The 24,883-nt window shown below is 40.4% G+C and overlaps 2 protein-coding genes across 2 annotated transcripts in view; one reads left to right on the forward strand and one right to left on the reverse strand.

The window, feature by feature from the left end:
* LOC119424126 (GRAM domain-containing protein 2A-like) overlaps nucleotides 1-24,883 on the forward strand; it is a 975,280-nt gene that overhangs the window by 89,833 nt on the left and 860,564 nt on the right. The gene's annotated exons all lie outside the window — the stretch shown is intronic.
* znf414 (zinc finger protein 414) lies at nucleotides 20,220-23,320 on the reverse strand. Its single transcript, XM_037691629.1, has 5 exons — nucleotides 23,228-23,320; nucleotides 22,893-22,985; nucleotides 21,348-21,477; nucleotides 20,730-21,262; nucleotides 20,220-20,514 (listed from the first exon to the last, which is right to left on the reverse strand). The coding sequence occupies exons 1-5, from the start codon at nucleotides 23,274-23,276 to the stop codon at nucleotides 20,339-20,341; spliced, it is 981 nt and encodes a 326-aa protein (XP_037547557.1). The 5' UTR covers nucleotides 23,277-23,320; the 3' UTR covers nucleotides 20,220-20,338.

Consider the following 24,883-nt stretch of genomic DNA (forward strand, 5'->3'; position numbering starts at 1 on the left):
AAACCTCAGCAGCAGCAATAGCTGTGTTAACGGTTCAGGGTGACACAAACAACAACGTTGCCGCTGTCTCAGACAGCCACCAGAAACTTGTTGTTACAAACAATGAGAGCCCCTCAACACGCGGTGAGCGGGTGATCTCTTACATTAATGACGGACACCCGTCAAAAGCCGAACTCTCAGGAGCAGCAGCAACTGCACCAATGGTTCGGAAAAACCAGGATTATACAGGTAAAGGTAGTGTGAAGAAACGTTGGCCAAAACCTACAAGGTTCCTGTGTAACCTGATCAGAAAGGGGGTCGCTAATAAAGCTTACCTGTCAATCACACTTGAAGGAGTCCTCACACGTGAAGCCCTACTGGATGGTGGAGCCGACATGACTATTATGTCAGCTAAACTGTTCGAGGAGCTCAGGACTGCCGCTAACGGTGTTCACAGGGAAATACCTCTCATAGAATGTGCTATAGGACTGCAGGGCCTCGCAGAGACGGGGACAACCCTAACAGCTAGAGGTATGGTTCACATGCAGGTTGGCGAAATGAAACTATACCACCCAGTATATGTGTCTATGGTTGACTCATTCCCATTTTTGGTTGGCCAGGATTTCATAAATCGCTTTGATGCGATTATAGATTATGGTACACAGACAATGTGGGCTAGAGTGAGCAAACCCCTGCCAATACTCATGCCTCCTGAGACAGTCACAGACGGCCCACCAGCAGACACTGCAGAAGGCACCGAGGACCTCTCGACAGACAACACAGTCCCGGTAAGTAATCCTTCAAAAGCATGTGGAACCAAAAACACCCAACCGGTGAACCCGACTCTGACTGAAGTACAAAGCCTCCTCTGCGAGCTGAAACAGTCAGGGCCCACCGGATACTACCTACCATTGGTCGTTCAAGGTGTAGAGATCCAAGGATCCCACACCAAAGATGCTGTACTGTCGTCGGGGACAGATAAACCAGCTATTAAGGACGGAGCCGTGGACAGCCCTCAGAGGTCCTCTGACCCCTCCAGGCTGCTCGCAACTCTGCCAGTACAACCTACAGCCGAGGTAATGGCAGTCAGACATACACAGGCTACATAGACTCCAAAACATTTAGGGGAAAACCAAAAACCAAACCTTAAGTCGTTTGTCTAAAAGAACAACAGACAATTGAACCAAACTATATTTTGCCATGTAAATCTAATTTAAACCGTTAGGAATGGAAAAATAGTTTGGAATGCCCTTTTATAGGTATAAATCCCTATATGAAATTTTTTCAGCATGACCCACCCTTTAAACTGGTAACTTTAGCTGATCTAAACCATGATAGCTAACACACCAGGTACATATAGGTTAAGGTCTTATGTAACATCCCACTCATAAGCCCAACTAAAACCACATAAATGCATAACACATAGAACCAGAATGGCACCCACTGGGAACCACCAGCAGCAACCTCGCTGAAGGGACCTACAACTCCAACGTGGGTCTCCAATCTTCATCCAGTGGTCGCCTCTGCGGTTCAATCAAGGGAACCCCTCTGCATGCTGATCAATCAACACCTCCAATCGTTGTGGATTTATCGTTGTGGATTATATGACTTTTTCCAATGGATTACAGACTCTGTTTCCGAGGGGTTAAAGCATTGCTACAATGGAATTACCAACAACATTATGGAATTACCAACAACATTGTGGAATTACCTAAACCGTTGTGGGATTACCTTCTTTGACTTTTGTTTTCCTCTTGCTGGATTACATCAAGCTCAAGGACATTCGGAGGCGTAAGTTCATGTTGGAATTCATCGCCATGGACAAGCGATGATTTCCAAAGTGGGGACTGTAGTGAACTAGGCCTCCGGTCAAACCTGCCTCTGAAGACCTTCATGGGACAGGAACTGTTATTTCATTGATTTGAATCCAGAAATACAATTGAGCTCATCCAGAGACTTTCTAATTGTATCCTGAACTAATCAATTGAAAGAACACTCTCTTTTTCAAATTATCATTACTATTTTACAATGTCTTGATAATCAAAAGTGTGTTTAGTCCATACCATTTTTAAATGTTGAAGTGAACCACTCATTTTAAATCAACTGAAATAGTATTAATGATTTTTTTTTAAATCCTCATTCAAAGTAGAAATCAAGTTAAATGTCTATGTTACAAAGTAATTATGCATTTTTGATCTTCTGTCTGAAATGAGAAAGGGTGATGTCGGTCAAAAGTCGGAGACAGTCGCAAACATGTTATTGGAACGTACTGTCATGTTTTTAAACCTCTCAGACAGTAACAAGAGAACTGACACCTGTAGTTTTCTCTCTTCGTCAAAACATTTCTTTGTCTGTTCCTAAACATCTCCGTTGTTTTCTCGACTTGTAATGACCCTCTGACGTCACTAAAACCACACCCTTGTTGGTTCCTTCAACCAATCAGGACTTCCCAAAAGTGACCGGAAGCAGAACTCTTTAAAAGTCGACACTTCCTAGTTCCAGAGAGTTGTTGAGTTGAGTTCTGGAGTGAGTTGGTTGGTTCCGTGACTTCTTCTGGTTCTGATGGAGTTCGGCTGGAGTTCCTAGGAGTGCTTCCGAGTCTAGTTGGGATTATGGAGCCTTCCACATCTGAGTGGAACCTCTGACGAACTCACAGCTCGCTGTGAGTCCACCCGGGAGGTGAGCGTGTTGTTGGACGGAGTCGCTTCACTACCTAGTGTACCGGGGCTGAGCTGGGGTCGGATGAAGGGTGCCATTCCTAGTCAACACACTTTCTTCCTCCACATATTTTCTCTCCATTTAAACTCCTTCATTTCCCATCTTCAAACTTCTATCTTGCCAGTAATTAATCCAGATATCTTCAGAAATGTCTGTTTTTATTAAGTAAAACGTGCCAAGTTTTATTAATCAGAACCAGACCAGTATAATCAAGTGTACAGTGTTTTGATGTTAAATTTTGATTCTGTTAATAAATGACCACATTCATTTTGATGGGTCAAAGAAAATTAACGTCTCATGTCACTGATTAAACCATCTACAACACAGTACCTCTGTCACATATCTGTCAAGTAGCTCGAAAAAGTGAGCACCCGTTATTAAAAATTGACTGTAGTGGAGCTCGAAGTTAACTGAAGCTAACCTAGCCTTAGCATACTACACAGCCATTTAGGAGCCATTGAGGCCCGACGCTTAAAGGGCTACGCCTATATTCATAGTATCTGGGGTTACAGTATGTAACCAACGTTCTATTTCATATAGGCTTCGCTCTTTAAGGCTGTCGCTTAGTGGGTGAAGGGCGAAGCAGATGTGGTCCTCGCCTCACTGGGTCCATTCGAACACCGCATGAAGCGGAAGCTTGCCCAAAAAATGTCTTGTCACTCAGCTCTCCTAGTACCTAATTACGCGTTGCGTAATTATGTGTACCATGCACAGACACATGATGTGTAAATATGTGTTCTGAATGCATGAACGCTCCGGAAAAAATTTCAACGGAGGGGAGAAATGCTGAAAGGAGCCATGAACCAACTGGTTCACGGCTGAACAGTATGAACAGATTAATAATGTAGTGAACTAAGCCTCCGGTCAAAACCTGACCCTGAAGACCTTAATGGGACAGGAACTGTTATTTCATTGATTTGAATCCAGAAATAACAAATTAGCTCTTCCAGAGACTTTCTAATTTGTATCCTGAACTAATCAATTGAAAGAACACTCTCTTTTTATATTGTCATTACTATTTTTACAAATGTCTTGATAATCAAAAGTGTGTTTAGTTCAAATCATTTTAAATGTTGAAGTGAACTACTCATTTTAAATCAACTGTGAAACAGTATTAATGATTTTTTAATCCTCATTCAAAGTAATTATGCATTTTGATCTTCTGTCTGAAATGAGGAGTAGTGATGTCGGTCAAAAGTCGGAGACAGTCGCAAACAAGTTTATTGGAACGAACTGTCATGTTTTTAAACCTCTCAGACAGAAACAAGAGAAGCTGGCACCTGCGTCCTCCCACTTCGCCAAAACATTTCTCTGTCTGTTCCTAAACATTTCTCTGTTTTTCTGACTTGTAGTAACCTCTTACGTCACTAAAACCACACCCCTGTTGGTTCTTTCAACCAATCAGGACTTCCCAAAAGGGACCGGAAGCAGAACTCTTTAAAAGTCAACACTTCCTAGTTCCAGTTAGTTCTGGAAGTTCCGAGGGATGAACCGAAGTTCTGGAGAGAACAGAAGTTCCATGGAGAAGGAAGACAGTGTGACTTTGCAAGGGTGAAGTCCACGGTGGTCATTTTCTGAAAGATGACACTTGTCTGGAGTGTTGATTCCAGTCATTACGCCAAAGACCTATTCAACATCTCAGGAGTTCAGCACGTTTGCTGAAATTCCACTTAACTTAATCCTATCTTTCGGGGAAGTTTATTTTGGAAGCTGGGCCAGTCAGCCTCGTCATCCCAAGTTGATGAGAAGCGGATAAATCCCTGGAGGTAAAAAGACTCAGCCTTGCTGGACGCCAGGAGAAGACCTCTCTGAAACCCCACCAAGGTAAAGAGTCGACGCTCGGGTACATCTAGCTGAAATCACCGGGAAACGTGCTATCTGGTTTCAAACAAGATAACTCCCCATCTTTCTTTATTATCTTAGTTAACCCTAAGTATCCACTTTCCCTTCTTAAACTTTACTCCATCTCTATATTTCTCTGCCAGTAAAAGATAAGCTAAGCCTGCAGACATTAATTTAAGATCTAAGGATATGTCTGTTGTTTTTAGCTGCAAGTGAGAAATCATGGCCGTATGATTTCTCATTGTAAAGCTCATTAATTAAGCTGTGTTATTGTAATCAATCAGAATAATCAAGTGTACAATGTTTTGATGTTAAATTTTGATTCTGTTAATAAATGACCACATTCATTTTGATGGGTCAAAGAAAATTAACGTATAATGTCACTGATTAGACCATCTCCGACAAAGTACTTCTAAGCACAATATCACTTAGTCCAGAAAACTGAAAGAATCCGTTTAAATTAAGTATAATATCATGTACTTGAACTAGTCCAGATATTATAGAATGTAAGAGAGCACCCCTGAGCTAAATCCATCTCTCGGCTGTCTCATTACATACTGGTGGCACCGTACGTCTCATGGAATGGACTTTGTTATTTGTGTAATACTTGTACTGCATGTTGGCATAAAAAGTGCAGATTTCTGTTCGACTGTAAAAAGCAATGTTTTTCAGCTGTGGTGTTCAGAGAAAATACAGTGATATGTTTTCAGCTGTGGGAAGGTGACTTGCCCTGTTTGAAACTGTTATTAGCTGTGTGGTTCTGGTACTGATCCAGTTTGGTTCTAGATAACGGCTCGGACGAGTCAGCGTTCTAGGAAAAACACTGTTTTTAGAGCTGAAAGTAATGTCAATGTGTTCATTTTAAAGCTGAAATTTGTACATCTGTTGTGTAACTGAAGCTGTCATGCTGTGGAAAAACGCTTTATTCTGTTTAAACGGTCGCAGAGGAACGGGTTCTGTCTGACCCGGTTCTGCTGTCGGACTCGGTTCAGATTCGTTGAACGAGTCGTGTTTTGAATGGATAAAATGCTGTTTTGAAGCTGAGCGCCGTCTCAGACCACTGTTGAAAAGGCTTCGTTACATTTGTAGCAGTAAAATTGTACATTTTGAGAGTTAATGGATGAAAGTTGACTGGACTTTTTCAGGCTAAACAGCTAACATGATAGCTAGAAGTACGAATTGTGATTGGTTGACAACCGCGGTTTGGGTCGCTCTGATTCGCTGAGAAATGGGTGACGTGTCTGCGTTCACTCCCTCTGATGTCAGATTGTAAAACCCACCCCGTTGCTCATTGGTTGATTCAATCACGTGACCCGGAAATGCAGCTCGTTTTCATATAGAAGCTTTCTCTGTTGTTTTAAAGTTGGAAAACGCTTTAAAATTGGTTCTGACCTCATGATCCATCTCTTAAAAGTCTAATCGCTAAAGCGACCGCTGAATCGAGAGTAAATCCGCCTATAAAATGTTGATTTTGGACCGTGTCGGCCGACGCTAATTCTAAGCTAACGGCTAAAGACCGGATGTCACCAAAGGCACAAGAAGTCATCACGACTCCTAGTGGACGTCACTAACAGTGACTGGGTTAAAATAAAATAAGGTTATACTGCCACCTTCTGCCGGAAACTCGATATGACAGTTTCATTTCGTTTTTAGGATTTTTAGTGGAATTGAACATTTTTATTATTCTTTAAAAGCATTTTTGAGTTAATAAAACGGTGCTCATGCGTGGTTTATGCTGCTGTCTTACATATAAAAAGTGATTAAAGTACTTATGCCCAGAGAGGCGTTTACTAGAAAATTTTTCATTTAATGAAAAATTCTGAAACGGTGCTAAATGAATTTTTCACAACTTTTTAAAGATACAGTCACAGAATAATCACAGAGCTGATCAGTTTACTCATTTGCTGAAAAGAAAATACACGTTTAATTGCTAAAACACTAAATAAAAGTAAATATAACAGAAAAAGGAAACTTTTCTGACTTGTTTTTACGACCTAAAACACGACATCTTCCTATTTATTTTTTTAAATAAAAGATAATGGCAGAGACAGAGGTAAATGTTGACCCTTCAGACTCCCAGTCAGAAGATGACAGTCAACAAGTTGACATAATTCAGGGAGCTTTATATATTTTAACAGACCCAGTAATTGGTGCAACGTTAGACAGGATGGATGAAACTCAAAAAGCTGAAGAGCTGAGAAGTTTAGCAGAAGGAGCCACGGTAAAAGAGAATAAAAAGCAGAGCCTTGAACGGTTAGCAAAACTTTCTGTGCTGCTCAAAGACAGATTGGACCAAGAGGTTGAACGAAATGAAGTGCTGACTAAAAATTTTGCAGAGAAAATCGGGATGTTTTAGGACCTTGAAGGACGCTTCCTTCAGTTTCAAAAGGAACACAACGTGCACACTAAAGAACATCTGGAACAGATGACTCGATTGAAGCAAGACGCACGTGCAGAAATTGATTAACTGAACAAGCAAGTACAGTCACTTTCAGCATCACTTACTGAAGCCAGGAAAGTCGAAGAACAGGTTTCCATGACATACTCTTCATTAAAAGAGGAGTACGAGGAAACGGTGTCACGATTGTACCAGTGCAGAGCTGAGATAGACATGCTTAAAACACAACTTTGATATGTAGAAAGGGAAAATAGTGTGAGGCGTGGACAGAATGTGGGGACACACTGGGCTCCAGACCCAAATCTCCCTCCATCATAAGCACCTCCACCCTTACCTAAAGGAGCAGGGACAGACCTGTCCAGGTCTCCTCTACCAAGCTGGCAAGAGAGGCCGTCGAGAGCTCCTCTTTCGATGGACGAACTTAAAAAAATCTCAAAATATGTTCAACGCTTTATTCCTGGGTCTATGGGGTCTACTGGCACGAAGGCGTACCTAAATGACCTTGATTTCAGACTGAGTGGTTATCCTAATGCTATGGTTGAAGATAAAATCAGTCTGATAAGGCTCACTTCGGACAGAGAGGTGTTCACCTTCATCGAGCGTCAACCTGATGCCACGAGAAGGGATTACAACCTTCTGTGTGAAGCTTTGATCAGAGAATACAACCCCTGCACGGGGCCTGGTGGCTTCCCAGCTGCAGACAAGGTCACGCAAGGGAAGCATGAACATCCAAAGATTTATTACAAAAGGATCTTCCAAGCTTATTTCGGTTACAGGAATGAAACCGGCATGGAGGAGGAAGAGGGTTTTAAATTTGTTTTCAGCAAAAACCTCCACACTGACATAAGAACGTCAGTACAAATGATGGCTAATTTCAAAGAAAAATCCATCAATGAGATTAAACAGTGTGCTGTGAATGTGTTTGAGGCCTGTTCTCATGTTAAGACGCCCATAGAGGTGTTTCCTGGTGAAAAGGTTAAACCCCATTCGCTAGAACTGGAAGGACGGCGCATGGCGCCTCCCCCTCCTAAAAAAGGCGAGAAAAAGCAGTCCTTTCAAACTAACAAACCGCGTCATGAAGGTGCACGCTGGGACAAGAAAGATCTAATGGGATTGAATTTAATCCCAGAGGATGAACGTGATTATCGTAAGTGGGGTGTGCGTAGGACGAAGAGATATGGGAACCAAGGTGACCCATATTATCAGGGGAAGTATCCCTCCTCCACCTCGGACAAAACGACCCGAGGTGAAAAAATCACAAAGGTTCCAGAAACAAGGCCCTACACCTCTGAGCTCGGAAGAGACAGAGAAACTACGCAGGTTGTTGGAAACTTTGAAACACACTGACACGGGAAACCAACCTGGAGCACTATGTAGTGATGTAATCACAATTAAATCTGAGGGCGCGAATGACAACGTCACAGATGTCGGTGGTACACACCAAGACATTGTTGTTGTGGCCTCCAACAACCCCTCATCGGAAGAAGGGGGAGTGAACTCACACACAAACGATGATGAGTCATCGCAAGCTGAACACTCAGAAACAGCTACTGCTGTGCTGACGGTTCAGACAAACCAAGATTACACAGACAAGGCTGAGCATGTGAAGAAACGTCAGAAAAAACCTAAGAGGTTTCTGTGTAAGTTTATCAGAAGGGGGTCGCCAAGAAGGCGTACCTGTCAGTAACACTCGAAGGTGTCCTCACACATGAAGCACTACTGGACGGTGGGGCGGACATAACAATTATGTCAGCTAAACTGTTCGAGGAGCTGAGGACAACCGCTGGCAGTGTTAACAGGGTAATACCTCTCACAGAATGTGCTGTAGAAATGCAGGGTCTCTCAGAGAAGAGGACAACCCTGACAGCTATAGCAATGTTTCACATGCAGATTGGCAGAATGACACTATACCACCCGGTACACGTGTCTAGTGTTGACTCATTCCCATTTCTGGTTGGCCAGGATTTTATAAATCGCTTCGACGCGATTATAGATTATGGTGATCAGACGATGTGGGCCAAGGTGAGCAAACCACTGCCAATAGAAATGCCTCCGGAGTGTAATACAGACTGCCTAACAGCAGGTACCGCGGAAGGCGCAAAGGACTCCTCAGCCGAGGACACGAGCCCGGTGAGTATTCCTCTGAAATCATGTGAAACCAAAGAGACCCACTCGGTGGTCCAAACTCTGACCCAACAAGAAAGCCTCCTCTGTGAGCTGGAGCAGTCAGAGTCCACCAAACACTACCTACCACTGGTAGTTAAAGGTGTAGAGATCCAAGGATCCCACACCAACGATGCTGTTCTGTCTCTGTGGACAGATAAATCAGCAATTAACCGAGCTTTCTATGAAACCTTGGTTCACAAACACGTGGATCTAGAACTAATTAAAAAAGCTTTCCACTTTCCAATAGTTCACAGGTAATGACCGCGGAAGGAGTCATTAACCTAAAACTAAACTGGAACCAACGAGAACTGGTTCACCCGTTTCTCGTGATCCAAAACTTACCACATGCAACCTACATAGGCTCTGACATTTTGGTAAGGTTGGGTGTCCATGTGGACACCATCAACAAGGTGCTGTGGTCCCTAAAACCAGCCACAAAGGATCCTCCTGTGCTAGACACAGCAAACCTTAAGGCTGGGCAGACCATTCCAGAGGCCTGCCAGGTTGCTAACAACCAAACCACCACAGTACCACCTCAGGTGATTAACCTAATGGTGCGAATCCACATCGTAGCTGGACAAGCTATTAGCCATAAACAGGCATATTTTCAACCTTCTCCTGCATTTTTCAACTTGGGACTGTCCGTGGAAGCCACGAACCAAGTGAGCCTTGACTCCAGGACCACATCTGTTGCTATGTGTGACACAGGCACGGATGAGGTGATGATCCCAAAAAACACTATGCTAGGATGGTTGATTTCCACTGATTTTCATGATTTTGAACTAGGCATTCCATTTCTGGGAGGACTCCCAGATAACCTGGTACCAAGTCAAGAAGCTGGGCCAGTATGGTTCACAAAACCAACACAGGCCATAGCTCTTTTTTCAACCGATGACGTCGACCAAGGACCTCAAACCTATGGTGTCTTACCCATAGACAGGTCCGACGACTCAGAAAGGGATTCGTTGGAGCTCCCCAAAGAGCAAGAACCCTTATCGGTCTTATCACAGATTGAACAGGTGGTCGCCCAAGCCGACGCTCTGACATCTGATGAAGAAAGGGACAAACTTCGCCAAGTTCTTTTAAAATGTGAAAAGTCATTTTCAACTGACTCAACAGATTGTGGGTTGACCTCACTCCACACAGTGAGCATCCCAACCCCACCCAACGCACCACCAACATTTGTCAGACAATACAAGATCCCTCTGGCAGCACATCTGCCTGTCCAGGAGATCGTTGATGACCTTTTGGTCAAAGGTATAATCTGACAATGTAATAGCACCTACTCTGCGCCTTTAAGGCCAGTTTTAAAACCAAATGGTAAGTGGAGACTTACCATAGACTACAGGAAGCTAAATAAACAAGTCCCCTTATCCAGGTGGCCAATGACTCAGCTCCAACAGGAACTGCCAAAGGTCACCGATGGTAAGTATCACCAGGCGCTTGCCGACGAGCCCCTCCCCCAGGCCTGGCTCCAGGGTGGGGCCCCGGTAACCCACGTCCGGGCAAGGGACACTGAGTTCCTTGCTGTGACATGTCCATAAAAATCTTCTTTTCATCCATGAATATGAAATAAATTTTCTTGTTTATTCTGTGGAATGATCGTTTCTGTTGTTGAACGGGAAAAACTCCAACTCACAGGCACCAAGTCGGTGGGCTACGACAGTTCAGAGTATCCGGCCTTCTTGGAGTTTTAAGTGATCGGGGGTCTGAAAGAAGGGGAGAGTGGGTGTTTTCCAGTGTGCAGCGCCGCTGAGGAGGGACAATAGTTATGTTTACATGCGCAAAATCCTTTGACCGGATTGAAATGTTTTCTGATTAAATGAATCGTTGGTTACGTACTGTAACCCCAGATTCTATGAGTATAGGCGTAGCCCTTTATGCGTCGGGCCTCACTGGCTCCTAAATGACTGAAGAAAAAGCTATTTGGGAGCCTATTACCCGCTCTTAACGTAATTTATACGGACCGGGTGGGGCCCAAACAGCAGGTGGGCGTGGACTAAACTTTTCAGTGTAATGCTTTGCATGATGGGATAAAACCCACTAGTGACAGCTCTTAAAGGGCTACGCCTATACTCATAGAATCTGGGGTTACAGTACGTAACCAACGTTTCCTTCCCTTCGCCTCTCTATTAATGTGCTTGTACACAGAGCTCTTTGAACAGCCAGACTCTTTAGCAATGAACTTTTGTGTCTTGCCCTCCTTGTAGTGATGGTAGTATGAAACAAAAGCTTCAAAACATGCTTCGAACCCTGCAGTAAAATTACATCGAACCACTGCTTCGGAGCTTGTTTTGGTGCAGAAAAAGTCACGTAACACGTGACGTCCGAAACACAAACTGTTTCATTGTTGAATAAATCGTTTGACTGGTTCGCGGTCCAAACGGCTGATTCCCTGGCACCACCTCGTCTCGATTCTGACAGGTGACATGTTGAGACAGTTTTGAATTGAGAGCGCTCAACACTATAAAACATTTTAGAGCCGTTTCAATGTGCTGGAGAGTAGGTGTGTTTTTTGCTGTTAGTTGAAACTGAGTAATTATAGAAGCAGCCTGGAAAATAGATCATTCTAACATGTGGGAACACTTCATTCTGCTCATGATAAGGTGGTTTTGGTATTTACATGTCAAAAATGTTATAGTAATGTTCAGCAGTAAAGCTATTCTAGCTGTTTTTTGTTACTTTTCTTTTTTTAGCCATCCTATTTGTTTTTTTTATTTATTAAAAACATCTCTATGCCTTTTTATAACAGTCTATTGTTGTTGCTGTTGTCCATTGTTGTCATCATTCTTTGCTGAAATCAGGTCTCTTGTAAATGAGTCCTCGAGGCTCAATGGGATTTACCTGTCTAAATAAAGGTTGAATAAAAATAAACATTATTTAACCCATGTATTTAATATAATTACAGTAAAATGATGTATGTGATTTTAATAATCATATCAGTATGGGCTCAAATTATTATTTTTATTTACATTAGTGTATTTCTGCAGGTGCAGTGTTTGGTGTGTTCAACTGAACTGAAGCATCATGATACCTCCTCCATGGTTAGACACTTCAGCTCCAAACATGGAGATGCTGGAGACGTCATTTCATTGATATTTTATGAATTATAAAGACTCTGACTCTGTCAGTTACACAAGCACAATACTATTGCAACATTTTTATTAAATCTCTTCAATGCACAATAATCAGTCTTTATTCAAAAACATGTAAGCATGAATAAATTTTCAAACCAGACAACATAGAAAGTTGATGAATTTAAAAAATCTGTTTTTACCACAGTAAAGTATTTCGTTTAACACTAGTCATTGAAGGTCTTGGTGTGTGCCACCAAAAGCATAACGCCTAATTTGACAGCAGCATTGCAAATTGCCACAAGAGGTCAGTGTAACTGAAGCTTCAACAAATGAACCCATTTTTAAAACAATTGGCCCAACTGGTTCAGTGCTTCATAAAAGCTTCATAAAAGCTTCATTTGCTCATCACTACCTCCTTGTGCAAGGTGTTAGTGGTCGTCTTTTGGACAACTAAGTCAGCAGTCTTCCCCATGATTGTGTAGCCTACAGAACTAGACTGAGAGACCATTTAAGGGCCTTTGCAGGTGTTTTGAGTTAATTAGTTGATTAGGGTGTGGCACCAGGTGTCTTCAATATTGAACCTTTACACAATATTCAAATTTCCTGAGATGTTGAATTTGGGGTTTTCATTAGTTATCGGTTATAATCAACATTAAAACAAACATTTAAAATAGATCAGTCTGTGTGTAATGAATGAATACAATATACAAGTTTTACTTTTTGAATGAAATTAGTGAAATAAATAAACTTTTTCATGATATTCTAATTTTATGACCAGCACCTGCAGATAAACAGCCTCAGTTTAGAGAAATAGATGCGACTTGACGAGCTAATGATTTTCACCAACTGTGTCCTTGTCCCGTTTTAATCAAGCACAAAGTACTGGCTTGGTAATTCAGATTTTTATTATTTCCCGCTCTGGTTGTAATCTGCTCAGCCAGTTTCACCGTCTCCCTCTCTTCCTTCCAGGGCAACATGAGCAGAGGCAACAGCGTACTTTTCTGGAAGCTTCCAGTAGGAAAGAGATACGCATTTCTTCTTCTTCTTGTGGTGTTTTTTGGCGGTTGGCAAACAACTTAATGGTGCATTACCGCCACCAACTGGTAAGGAGTGTGGATCAGGATTCTAATATCTAATTATACGGGGGGGGGGGGGGCTGTAAATAAATATATAAATAAATACAAAATAAATCAAATAAAAAAGACAAATCCTAGAAAATACTTTAATCGTTAATTAAATCCTTCCAAATAAACCAGTATTTCGAAGAAACTAAAATAGCAACGGATAACATTTTTCTTCCCTCAACACTTCTGATAACTTGTATCTTGTTTGGATCTCTTCAAGATTTCGGGTAAGAATATATCGTTCCTTATTATATTTATTACAGTTTAACATAACATGCTCTACTGTTTCTTCCTGGCCACAAAAGCCACAATTTCCTGTATTATTTTTCCCCATTTTAAACAGTGTGCTGTTCAACCCAGTGTGTCCAGTTCTGAGTCTTGATATTATTATATCTTCTCTCCTGTTTTTCCTCCCACTTCTAATTTCTCCTACCTTCCTTTGTATTTTATAAAACCATCTTCCTTTTCGTTCTTCTTCCCATTGTTTCTGCCATTTTTCCTTCAATTTTTGTTTGATGATGTTCTTAGTTTCTAATCTACTGAAATTAATTTCCATATCGATAGTAATATGTTTTGTGGCTTCTTTTGCTGCTTTATCTGCCATCTCATTTCCATTTATTCCGATATGTGCCGGTATCCACAAAAATTCTACTATGAGTCCCATTTTTTGTATTCTGTATAGTGTCTGCTGAATTTCTAGAAGAATATCTGGTCTACTTTCTGAGTTATTGTTGTTTAAACTTTGCAATGATGAGCTTGAATCCGAACATATTATTGTTTTCAGTGGTCTAATGTCCTCTATCCATTGTACTGCTAAAAGTATTGCAAGCAGTTCCCCTGTATACACCGAGAGTCTATCGTTAATCCTTTTATTAGTTGAGACATAAAATTCTGGAATAACAAATGCTATTCCCATCTTATCATGTGAATCCTTGGATGCGTCTGTGTAGATTTGAACGTAGTCATAATAGCTATTAATATAACTTTGTATACTATGGTGATTTAAATTGTATTTCTTATCTTTCTTCTTTTCAAGTATTGAAAAGTCAGTTTTAACTTCAGGGAGAATCCATGGATGTATTACAGGTAATGGGACAGTTGGACTAATAACAAGTTGAGCCACTCCTAGTTCTGCAGCTTTCTGTTCTACTGACCATCCAAAGCTTTTTATTTTTTTCCTCTCCTTCTCCCAGCAGGGTTTTAGGGTGTTATGTGTTGGATGAAAGTGATTATGGCCCTGCAAACTTGCCCAGTAGGTTACTGATAACTGGGATCTTCTTAACTCTAATGGCATTTCCCCCATTTCTACCTGTAAAGCTGCCACTGAAGTTGTTCTAACAGCTCCTATACAAAGTCTTAATGCTTGATGTTGGATGCGATCAAGGTTTTTAAGAACCGAATCTGCTGCTGATCCAAATACCACACATCCATAATCTAATACTGACCTTATCAATCCAGTATAAATAGTTTTTAATGCAATTCTGTCTGCACCCCATCCACTTCCTGTTAAGCATCTCATTATATTTAGAACTTTCTTACATTTATCTAGAATGTTTTGAATGTGTATCTTCCATGTTAGTTTTTCATCTAACCATATTCCCAAAAATTTAATATATTTTACTTTCTCTAATTCCTGGTAAGAGTTTGAGTTTTAATTTGCATTCATTTCTTTTTCTTGTGAAAAACATTACTTTCGTTTTATCAGTTGAAAATTTTACTCCCCATTTATATGACCATTCTTCTACCTTTGTAATAGCCTCCTGCATTTTTTTAACAATAAATTCCAAGTTCTTTCCTCTTTTCCAAATTGCTCCATCGTCCGCAAAAAGAGAAACTCCTATCTCATTTCCAATTTCATAAAACATATCATTGATCATTATCGAAAATAGTAGAGGACTCACTATACTTCCTTGAGGTGTCCCATTCTCAACAAAATATTTTTGAGAATAGCTCTTTCCTACTTTAACTTGGATAGTTCTGCCCAACAAAAAATCCTTGATCCATCTAAACATACGACCTGAAATACCCAATGTACAAAGTTTAATTAACAACCCCTCCTTCCACATCATGTCATATGCCTTTTCAATGTCAAAGAAGACCGCTGCAACACTTTCTTTATTTACTTGAGCCCTCCTTATTTCATGTTCTAAACATATCGATGGATCCATTGTATTCCTTCCTTTCCTAAAACCACTTTGGTATCCAGCTAAGTAACCTTTCATCTCTATATGATATGTCAGTCTATTATTGATCATTTTCTCCATGATTTTACAGATGTTGGATGTTAATGAAATGGGTCTGTAACTACCTGGGTTAGTACAATCTTTCCCTGGTTTGCATATTGGGATTATTATGGCTTCCTTCCAACTTTGTGGTATTTCCCCTTTCTCCCATACTTTGTTATAGAGTTCAAGCAGTATGTTTTTGGATGAATCATTAAGATGATATATCATTGTATAACGGATCTGATCCTTGCCTGGAGCGGATTCTCTGAATTTATTTATTGCTCGATTCAGTTCTGACTTTGAAAATGCAACATTTAGTAAATCTGAAGTTTCATCATGTTGGGTTAATAAGTGTTCATTTTCAATTAAAGTCATTTGTCTCCTTCGTTGCCTTTCTTTAGTAATGTTTTCTGAACTATGAATCTTGCTAAAGTTTGTTCCTAACATTTCTGCTTTTTCCTGGTCTGAAATTGCTGTTCTCTCACTTTCATGTAAAACTGGTAATCCATATTGTTTTTTAATCCCATTCATTTGCCTAATCATTCCCCAAACTTTACTAATATCAGTTTCTCTTCCAACCGAATTACAAAAGGATGTCCAGAACTCTTTCCTTGCACTTTTAATTGTCCTCCGTACTTCAGCCTGCAGTTTTTTATATTCAATTAAATTTTGGAAGTTGTGATTTCTTTTTAGTAACTTGAAAGCTTTATTTCGAGATTTAATGACTTTGTCACATTCTTGTGTCCACCATGGTACAATCTTTTTCCTATTTCCACCACTCGATCTTGGAATAGTTTGTTTTGCTGCCTCTAGGATTGCTTCACAAATGCAACTATTTAAATTGTCAATATTTTGATTAATATTAATTTTACTCATTTTTTGATCACTAATATGTTTAAACATATCCCATTTAGCTTTATTAAATAACCATCTTTGTATTCCTACTCTTTCACAGTTTCTCAATGTAAAATTTATTGTTGTGACTATTGGATAATGATCACTTCCTACTGTTGTGTCTGAAATAATCTGCCATGTACATTTAGCTGCTAATGTGTCAGAAACTATTGTGAGATCTATAGCTGATTCTGAACCATTTCTAATATTCAGTCTTGTTCCATGTCCATCGTTAAGACATACTAAATTTTTATTGTCCATAATTTCTTCAATCACCCTTCCATTTTCATCATCATAATTACCCCATAGTGTATTATGTGCATTAAAATCCCCGCAACAAATAACCTTATCATCCAAGTCTGAATTAATCATGTTTAATGATTCCACATAAAGCTTTTTGCATGGGTTGTAAAAATTTACTATTTTCATTTTTCCATCTTCAGTCCATATTTCAGCTACTATATATTCCAAATCAATACCTATCTGTATTAATCTGTATTGTATTCCTTCTTTAATAAATGTTATACATCCCCCTCCATTTCCCTCTTCCCTGTCTCTCCGTAAGCTAACATAACCTTTTATAACAAAATCCAGTGTGGGTTTCAGCCATGTTTCCTGAACACAAATAATATCTGGTTTCTCTTTAAGCTCTTTAACAAATCCTTTGAATTCCTGTCCATTTGCTATAAGACTTCTTGCATTCCATTGTAAAATAATCAGTTTGTCCTATCATTTGGTTCACCTGACTTCCCATCTGCCTCCAGTTTTTTAGTAACTTTTTCCCATGAAAGATCTTTCATTCCCAAGAATTTCTCTGCTCCTCTTACAATTATTTTTATTTTTTCTGTTTTTTGTTTGACCTGATCAGTGCAGTTGATCACATAAGCGATGAACAAAATCAGATTGTCCACCATCAGTCTTGAATCACTGCCTTCTTTTTGACTCATCTCAGATGCTGGTTTATGGGGAGTTCTCAAATCTTCATTCTTTCTTTGCACTGTCTTTACTGCCTCTGCATAGCTTACATTAGTAACTGTTTTAATCTGTTGGATTTCCACCGCCCTTTTCCTGACTTCACATTCCCTAGATGTCACTCTGTGTTGACCACCACAGTTGCAACACTTTTCCTGCACATCATCTTCACATTCTTCAAATTTATGGTCACCACCACATTTGGGACACCTCTGTTTTCCTTTACAAACTGCAGCAATGTGCCCGTATCTTTGACATTTGAAGCAACGCAGTGGTGGGGGAATATAGGCCCTAACTGGGAAACTCAAATAGCCAATCTTGACCTTATCCGGTAGTTCCAATCCCTTAAACTCTAGAAGCACTGACATGCTTTCTATTCTTTGACCATTTTTATTTCTCATCAGTCGTTTTATTGTATTTATTTCCCCTCCATGAATGCTTCGTTTTAGCTTTTCCAAATCTTCATCTACAGGAATCCCAGTTATCACCCCTCGTGTGATCCTATTTTCTCCAAGAATCCTTTTTTCAAACACAACTTTTTTACACACATTGTTAATTTGCATAGCTTTATTTTTTTGTTCTTCTGTTTTGCATATTATCAGTAAATTACCATCCCTCAAAGTCTTGGCCATTTCCACATCACCTATCTTTTTCTTCAGTTCTTTGGATATTGCTATCGGACTAATATAAATATGTTCATCTTCCTTTCTAAATTTTATTATCACTTTAATCTCCTCCTTCACAATCTTTCTGCGAGCACCCCTCTCTCCCTCATCTGAACTTATTTCTCCCCATTCCCTTTTACTGCTCTTGTTAGGTGGTGTTTTATTTATCTTGTGCTGCTTTCTGTTGGATGCTGAAATCCATTCATCTGAATTCATATCTTCATCCTCATCTACATCTTGTCCTAACATCCTGATCCAGTCACAAACCAGCTATTGCCAACCACCGACAAAAATAGAAAAGTTTTAAACAGACCGCCAGAACGCTTTCGTTGCTTCCGACTCGTCTCCAGCACCGGAGCCAGAGACGCATTTGACCAGAAGAGATTTTTTTAAAAGCCCCAAGAGAACTGAGCTGAACATAATTGTGATAATAAAATAAAACAACAACCAGAACAACCATAATAGGTAACATTGCCTGATCTGGGGTTTGCATTACCATTTTTTTATTTATTTATTGTTACTTTTTATTTTGTAATGGTCTGCAGCCATCTGAAACGATTGATTCCAGTTAATTCCAGCAGGGGGTGGTAAAGTAACAAAAATATAAACTGCAGGAAGGATCATGAAGAAATGTAGCTTTTCTTTATTAAAACTTCGTGTTTAAAATGGGCGAAGTTGACAGCTACCTTTTTGTGTAATGTTGTTACAAACCAAAAATAATTTGCCTCCTTTAATCAATCCAATGATTTTCAGTCAGGTCATCTGGACATTTTTTTTTTCTTTTGCTGAAATGTTTCACCTTCCATCCAGAAGGCTTCATCAGTCAAGGAAACACACAACAAAGCTGATTCTTCCCCCCAACAGCTTACTCCAAAGTGGAACAAACCAGTTATGCTGGTGATAAGATGGTCTCTTTGGCAAGCCCCCTTCTCTGTTGCCTGCCCTCTTCCTTGTCGAGTCATGTCAAACTGGTTAAAAACCAAAAAAAAATCCATGCTCAATAATCCAGGTATACAATCCAACAATTTTCATTCAGATCAGGATTTCTTTGGTTTTGAACCAGTTTGACATGACTGTCGACAAGGAAGAGGGCCGGCAACAGAGGGGCATGCCAAAGACACCATCTTAGCACCAACATAACTGGTTTGTTCAACTTTGGAATAAGCTGTTTGGGGGAAGAATCAGTTTTGTGTTGTTTCCTTGACTGATGAAGCCTTCTGGATGGAAGGTGAAACGTTTCAGCAAAACATGTGAATGATCCAGTAAGTTCTGCTGCACTCTGCTGGCTGGGTGAGCACGGAGTGTTTGTATCAACTCGTACTGATTGACCCAAATAAAAATCAACTTGGACAAGTTTTTATTGTTTAACTGGTTTCTGTGAAAATTTATGTATGTAAATGTACATCATTATTATCAGTGACTTCTCTTAATTATAAACTCACTTTTTTTTTACTTGGGAAATAGTAAATAAGAACATGCGCAGTGAACTGCAAATAAAATGAAAAGTTGTTTTTATGATAAATGCCTACATTTCACAAAACAAGGTGCAAAACAAATTATAAGAGGGATTTTAGCACCTTTTAAAAATTGTTTGTGCTAAACAAAATCAAGGCGAGTTACATGTAGTGTCAAGATCTGAAAATTACTGATTAAAAAAACTTATCAAGTGTTTAAAGGCCACTAATGTCCATCCATTCTCTTTACCAGCTTCTTCCTGTTTGGGTCACAGAGGTCACTGGTGTCCATATCCAGCAGTCACTGTGTGAGAGGTGGGGGACACCATGGACAGGTCTCAAGTCCATCACAGGAACAACCAACCATTCACTCTCCCACTCACACCTAGGGACAATTTAGTTACTAATCAGCCTAACATGCATGTTTTTGGTCTGTGGGAGAAAACTGGAGTACACGGAGAAAACCTACACATGCACGGAGAGAACATGCAAACTCCACCCAGAATGGCCCCCATCCTGGATTTGTTCCGGCCACCTCGCTGAGAGGCGGCAGGTCTACCATCTGATCCACCGTACCGCCCAGCTACCAATGTGCCATTAAAAATCCATTTAAAACCAGTCAATCCTGCTGTAAATAAGAGTAAATATTTTCAGTGACTGTCCTTTGATTGGAGAACAAGTGATCCAAGGATGAGCTCCAAGGAGGCAGATGTTTGATGTTTTTTATTCACCTATTTGCAGAAACGGTCAACTTTTATCGTGCAGGTTTCTCTGTAACTCCGTGCTCAGCTTGTGGCTACAGCTCTGACAGAAGCAGCACGTTTCTACCGTTCTGTGTTTGTGGCTGGACTATCTGCTGCAGCTTTGGTGCCCCTGTGCAGACTGTTGATGTGTTGAGTCATTGTCTTGCGGTTGGTTGTTATATGACCACACTGTATGCAGGTGTATCGACCTCTGGTGTGTTCCCAAAGGACACGTCTTCTGCAGCTGCTGGACATACCTGAAGGAGGAAATGGACTTTTCAGCAGAGACGCAAAATGTTCGACCGAGCTTAAACTAAAATAAAATTCAGTTTAATTATCTACAAATGCAGACATTTATTTATTTATTTTTTTAATGTCTAAATGATTTATAAAACACTCAAGTCTGTTACTTGAGCTGAGTGAATAATGTGCTGTGTGTGTGTGTGTGTGTGTGTGTGTGGGTGGGGGTTACCTTGATTCTTCTTCCATGTGGCTGAAGAGCCAGGAGGGGATAAAACTGCAGATCCTGGACCAGTCTGCACACCCACCATGGACCTGCTCTGTGCATGCTGCTGACTCTGAACATTAGGAGGGTCAACGTTTGTTTTCAGAGCAGCAGAGTTCAGACAGGAAGGTAGATTAGGGGCTTCAATCTTGAGTAGGGGATGGGGGGCAGTTTCATCGAGCTGGGAAAGTCGGGTCTCTCTGAGAGGCAACATGGGGGGACCAAGCGCAGGGGGTTCAGCAGAGTCGAGCTGAGGAGTGGCAGCAGGGAAGGATCCATCTGAGTTTGTGACTTGAACTGACTCGGGTGAAGACATGGATTCCAACTTTGGGGGCTGCTGATCCACAACTTGGGGGGTCGTGCTGGGCCTGCCTGCAGCACTAAGCAGAGATGGTGTCGGTTCAGCAGCCTTCGATTTGCTCCGTGGCACTTTGGAGCATGTGTGTAGGTGTGCCAGGAGGCCACGGTAAGAGCGCAGTTTTGTGCGACAGCTCTCACACCTTCAGAAACAAAAGCAAAGCTTCATAATGCCTCGTGCACTGAACCATCAGCAGAGGGTGACAGCAGAACATTAGCACAACTCACTGGAAGTAAATGTTGGGTTTGTGATGCTGCCTCATGTGTTCCATCAGTTTCTGCATGCTGGGGGAGGAAACGCTGCAGCCAGTAATCGAGCACAGCAACACCTTACCTGGAGACAGACATTTACATGGAGCTTCACTGATGACAGGTCCTAGAGTTCACTCTGATCACATACATTGATGATCTCAGTTACATCCAACCAAACAAGCTTAACAGTTCAGCATTTTAAAATAGAGGGACCGCATCTGAAGGTTTAAGTTCACTTCAAGCTGCTCTTCCACATTAGACAAGTGGTTTGTATATGTGAGGTTCACTCTCACCTGGAAGAGACTGAGTTGGGAACTGTTGTGAAATAAAATATATTTGTGTGCTTAATTCTTTAGTTTTATGTATTGGTGAAACTTATTTACTATTCAACAAAGTCTGTGTAAGGCTGAAGAGGACAGGCATTTTCTGTCATCAGTTCCTTTGTTTAAACTCAGCAGAAAACAGCACGATAGGGGGAGGTGAACAGAACTTTCTTGTTGATGTTACAAGAGGTCTCACCCTCTGATTGGTTTAGAAAGCTGCGTTGCTATGGATACGAGGTTTTACGGCCGGCCAGGACTAATGGATACATTCCAGATTATAAGTTATATGACAGCTTGACCTCATATACAAACATGAAGAGTTTTCCTTAAAGCCTGTTGAGGCAGGGATGATGTTCTGATCAATGTTTAGTCTAATTGTTAGATTAAAATAACTAATACTTTGCAATCTAATGTTAGTTTAATATTTCTGATGTATTAGTATGAAAATTAGAGGTTGCAAGGAGTAGTTAGTGTATTTTGAGGAATAGGACAGATTGAACTTTCTTTGTTCTGATTATCTGAAACTGTTCAATAGGATGCTGCAGTCAAGAGTTATTTAGTGAGTTTTATTGTCTGCATTAAACATGGTTTAACACTCTGGTGAAGTTTGCTTCAGTTTTCATATATATAAAGTAAGTATCTAGGATGAACATTTTTAATTAGATAAAAGTTGTGATTATATAGTTGAAGAAAGACATGCACATTTAATAAAAGCGACATTGATATGTTTCATAGGAAAATATGAAACTCCAACAACACTTAGAAGAGAAACTGTGAAAGTTAGACAAAGGAACATTTTGGGGGAGGTTGTAAGTTCTGTGTTGCTCCAAACGGGGCAGAACCACAGCCAGGTTATAAAAGCATGGAGCATCTCCCCCCTCGAGAGAGAAACAGAACCGCCCAGGGCAGAATCAGAACCATGCAGCACGAGCTGAACAACTGTGCAGGTCGTATTGGTCAGAATGAATGCGAATTCATTCAATCCATTTACTTCATCACTTTTATTTTATTTTTGCAATAATTACTAACCAAAATTGTATTCCTAAAAATGTATCTTGTGACTATTATCTATTAAATATACGTGTGAACTTGAAATAGCGACTCTGTCCTATTTTTAGTGTAACTTAGTTTTTCCTTCCTCGATCCTGTACAACAAGCCATAACAACGAACTCGGGCGGAGCGAAGACGCAGATCAACAGAACTCATGGTCCTTGATGTGGCTCTGCAGAGCGTTCATCTCTGTGTAAACACGCTTACATCCGTGCAGTGGACACGACATTTTCTTAGATCCTAAAATAAATAAACACCATTACAATACTGTAGTGTACCAAACTCAGCTTATGGCAAAATTACAGTACACAGCATTAATATTTATGCGTCTGTTGTGATGCTTGTTGTGCTAGCTGACTAGCCTAGCTAGTAGGTCGGCTAGCTTGATTCTGCTCAACAGCTAACGTTAGCTTCCTTAGAGAGGTGGATGTCAACACGAGGCAAACTTATCACTAAAGTTACAAACGCACAAATCAAACCACCTTTTACATTTGCAGGTGTCTGCGGGTCGGTACAGCCTGGAGACGTCATAGCTGCACACTCGGCGACTTTACGCAATGACGGAAAATGCCATGGACTGCAAAAACCATGAGCCTTTGCCACGTTACGTCACTTCCTTTTCGTTTAAAGCCCTTATTTATTTATTTTTATCTTTATTGTTTAAAGACCTTATCGTGAGCGCAAACTAAATCCTAAAGCAGTGAGAGACACATGGAGGAAAAGAAGAGAAAGTGTTATAGAAATATGCATGACATTCTTGAGGGACTAACCAATAGCATCGTTGTGCCTTTGACTGAACGATGACATCACAAAGACGTTGAATGAATGATGACGTCACACTGTTTTTTTATGGAAGATGACATCACAAAGACTTTGAATAAATTATGACATCACAGTGTTTTTTTAGTGGAAGATGACATCACAAAGACTGAATGACATCACTGTGCCTTTGATGTTCAGTTTATAAGAAGGCATTCTTACTCAGAGCTCACACACAACTGTTCAAACGACTGTACCATAACACATTTATTGTATGTTACACTGTATATTGTAGAAAAATGTATCCAACAAGAACAAATACGAGGATCACATTAAAATATATGGAATGGACTTCTCAGACTACACTGACCCGTGGAAACTCGTCCTTCCCAGAAGACAAGCAATCCGATAGACAACGGATTGCAAATAATTACTCTGAAGGCACGTTTTGGACAAACCAGCAGTCTCAGAACGCTATCAAATCAAGGCAAATAAACAGTGAAAAGCATTGTGAGAAAATGCTCGCCTTACAGAGGGAAGACGTAACTAAACAAGAAGAACTAGAAAGAAAATGTTTTGTTGAGGTGAAAGAACGAAGGGAGTTTAAAAATGCTTTAACTATGTCTATTTCTGAGCACAGAAGGGCAGCAATGACATTTAAAACAGAGGCGAAGATTTGTGAGCAATTTCACGACAGACAAGTGAAAAAAGACCGGACATACAACGACCAATTATTTGTTGAAAATGAAAAGGAAACCGCAATGAGAAAAAAGGAGGATTTTAAAAATAATTTTTCTGACTACAACAAAGCTGTAGCAGATCAAAAACTGAGTCAGTCCAATAAATACCAAACGGATGAACGTTTTTCTGAAAAACTCACACAGCCAAAACGTCTGCCACCAGTTAAGGGGCCAACTGGTCAAATCAATTTTGAAACTGACTCAGAAAAATATCTGGAAGAACAAACCTCAACAAAAACACACCATCTCAAAAAATCACAATTTTTTAGGGATTTTCCAAATTTACGAGATTTACAACCAAAGTCTGTTCTGCCAGCCAAATCACAATTAAAATCTCCTTTGATACGAAATGCTGCAACTGAGAGTAGAAATCTAGTTCCTCCACCAGGTGCGCCCAGGAAAATAAATGTCAGAAAAATTGTCCATCCAACAGGATCAAGGATTACGGATACAGACGGAAACCCCTCTGGTCCTCTGCACGGTGCCACCTGTTCAATTTCAAAATTGCATCTTTCACAAACTCCGAATGCTGCAACTGAGAGCAGAAACCCAGTCCCTCAACCTTGTCCGCTCAGGAAAACAAATGCCAGAAGTTTTGTCCGTCCACCAGCGTCAAAGGTTACAGAAAACAATAGAAAC

This window comes from Nematolebias whitei, chromosome 2, assembly GCF_014905685.2.
Source record: "Nematolebias whitei isolate Nwh7 chromosome 2, NemWhi1, whole genome shotgun sequence".
In the NCBI taxonomy this organism is placed as follows: Eukaryota; Metazoa; Chordata; class Actinopteri; order Cyprinodontiformes; family Rivulidae; genus Nematolebias; species Nematolebias whitei.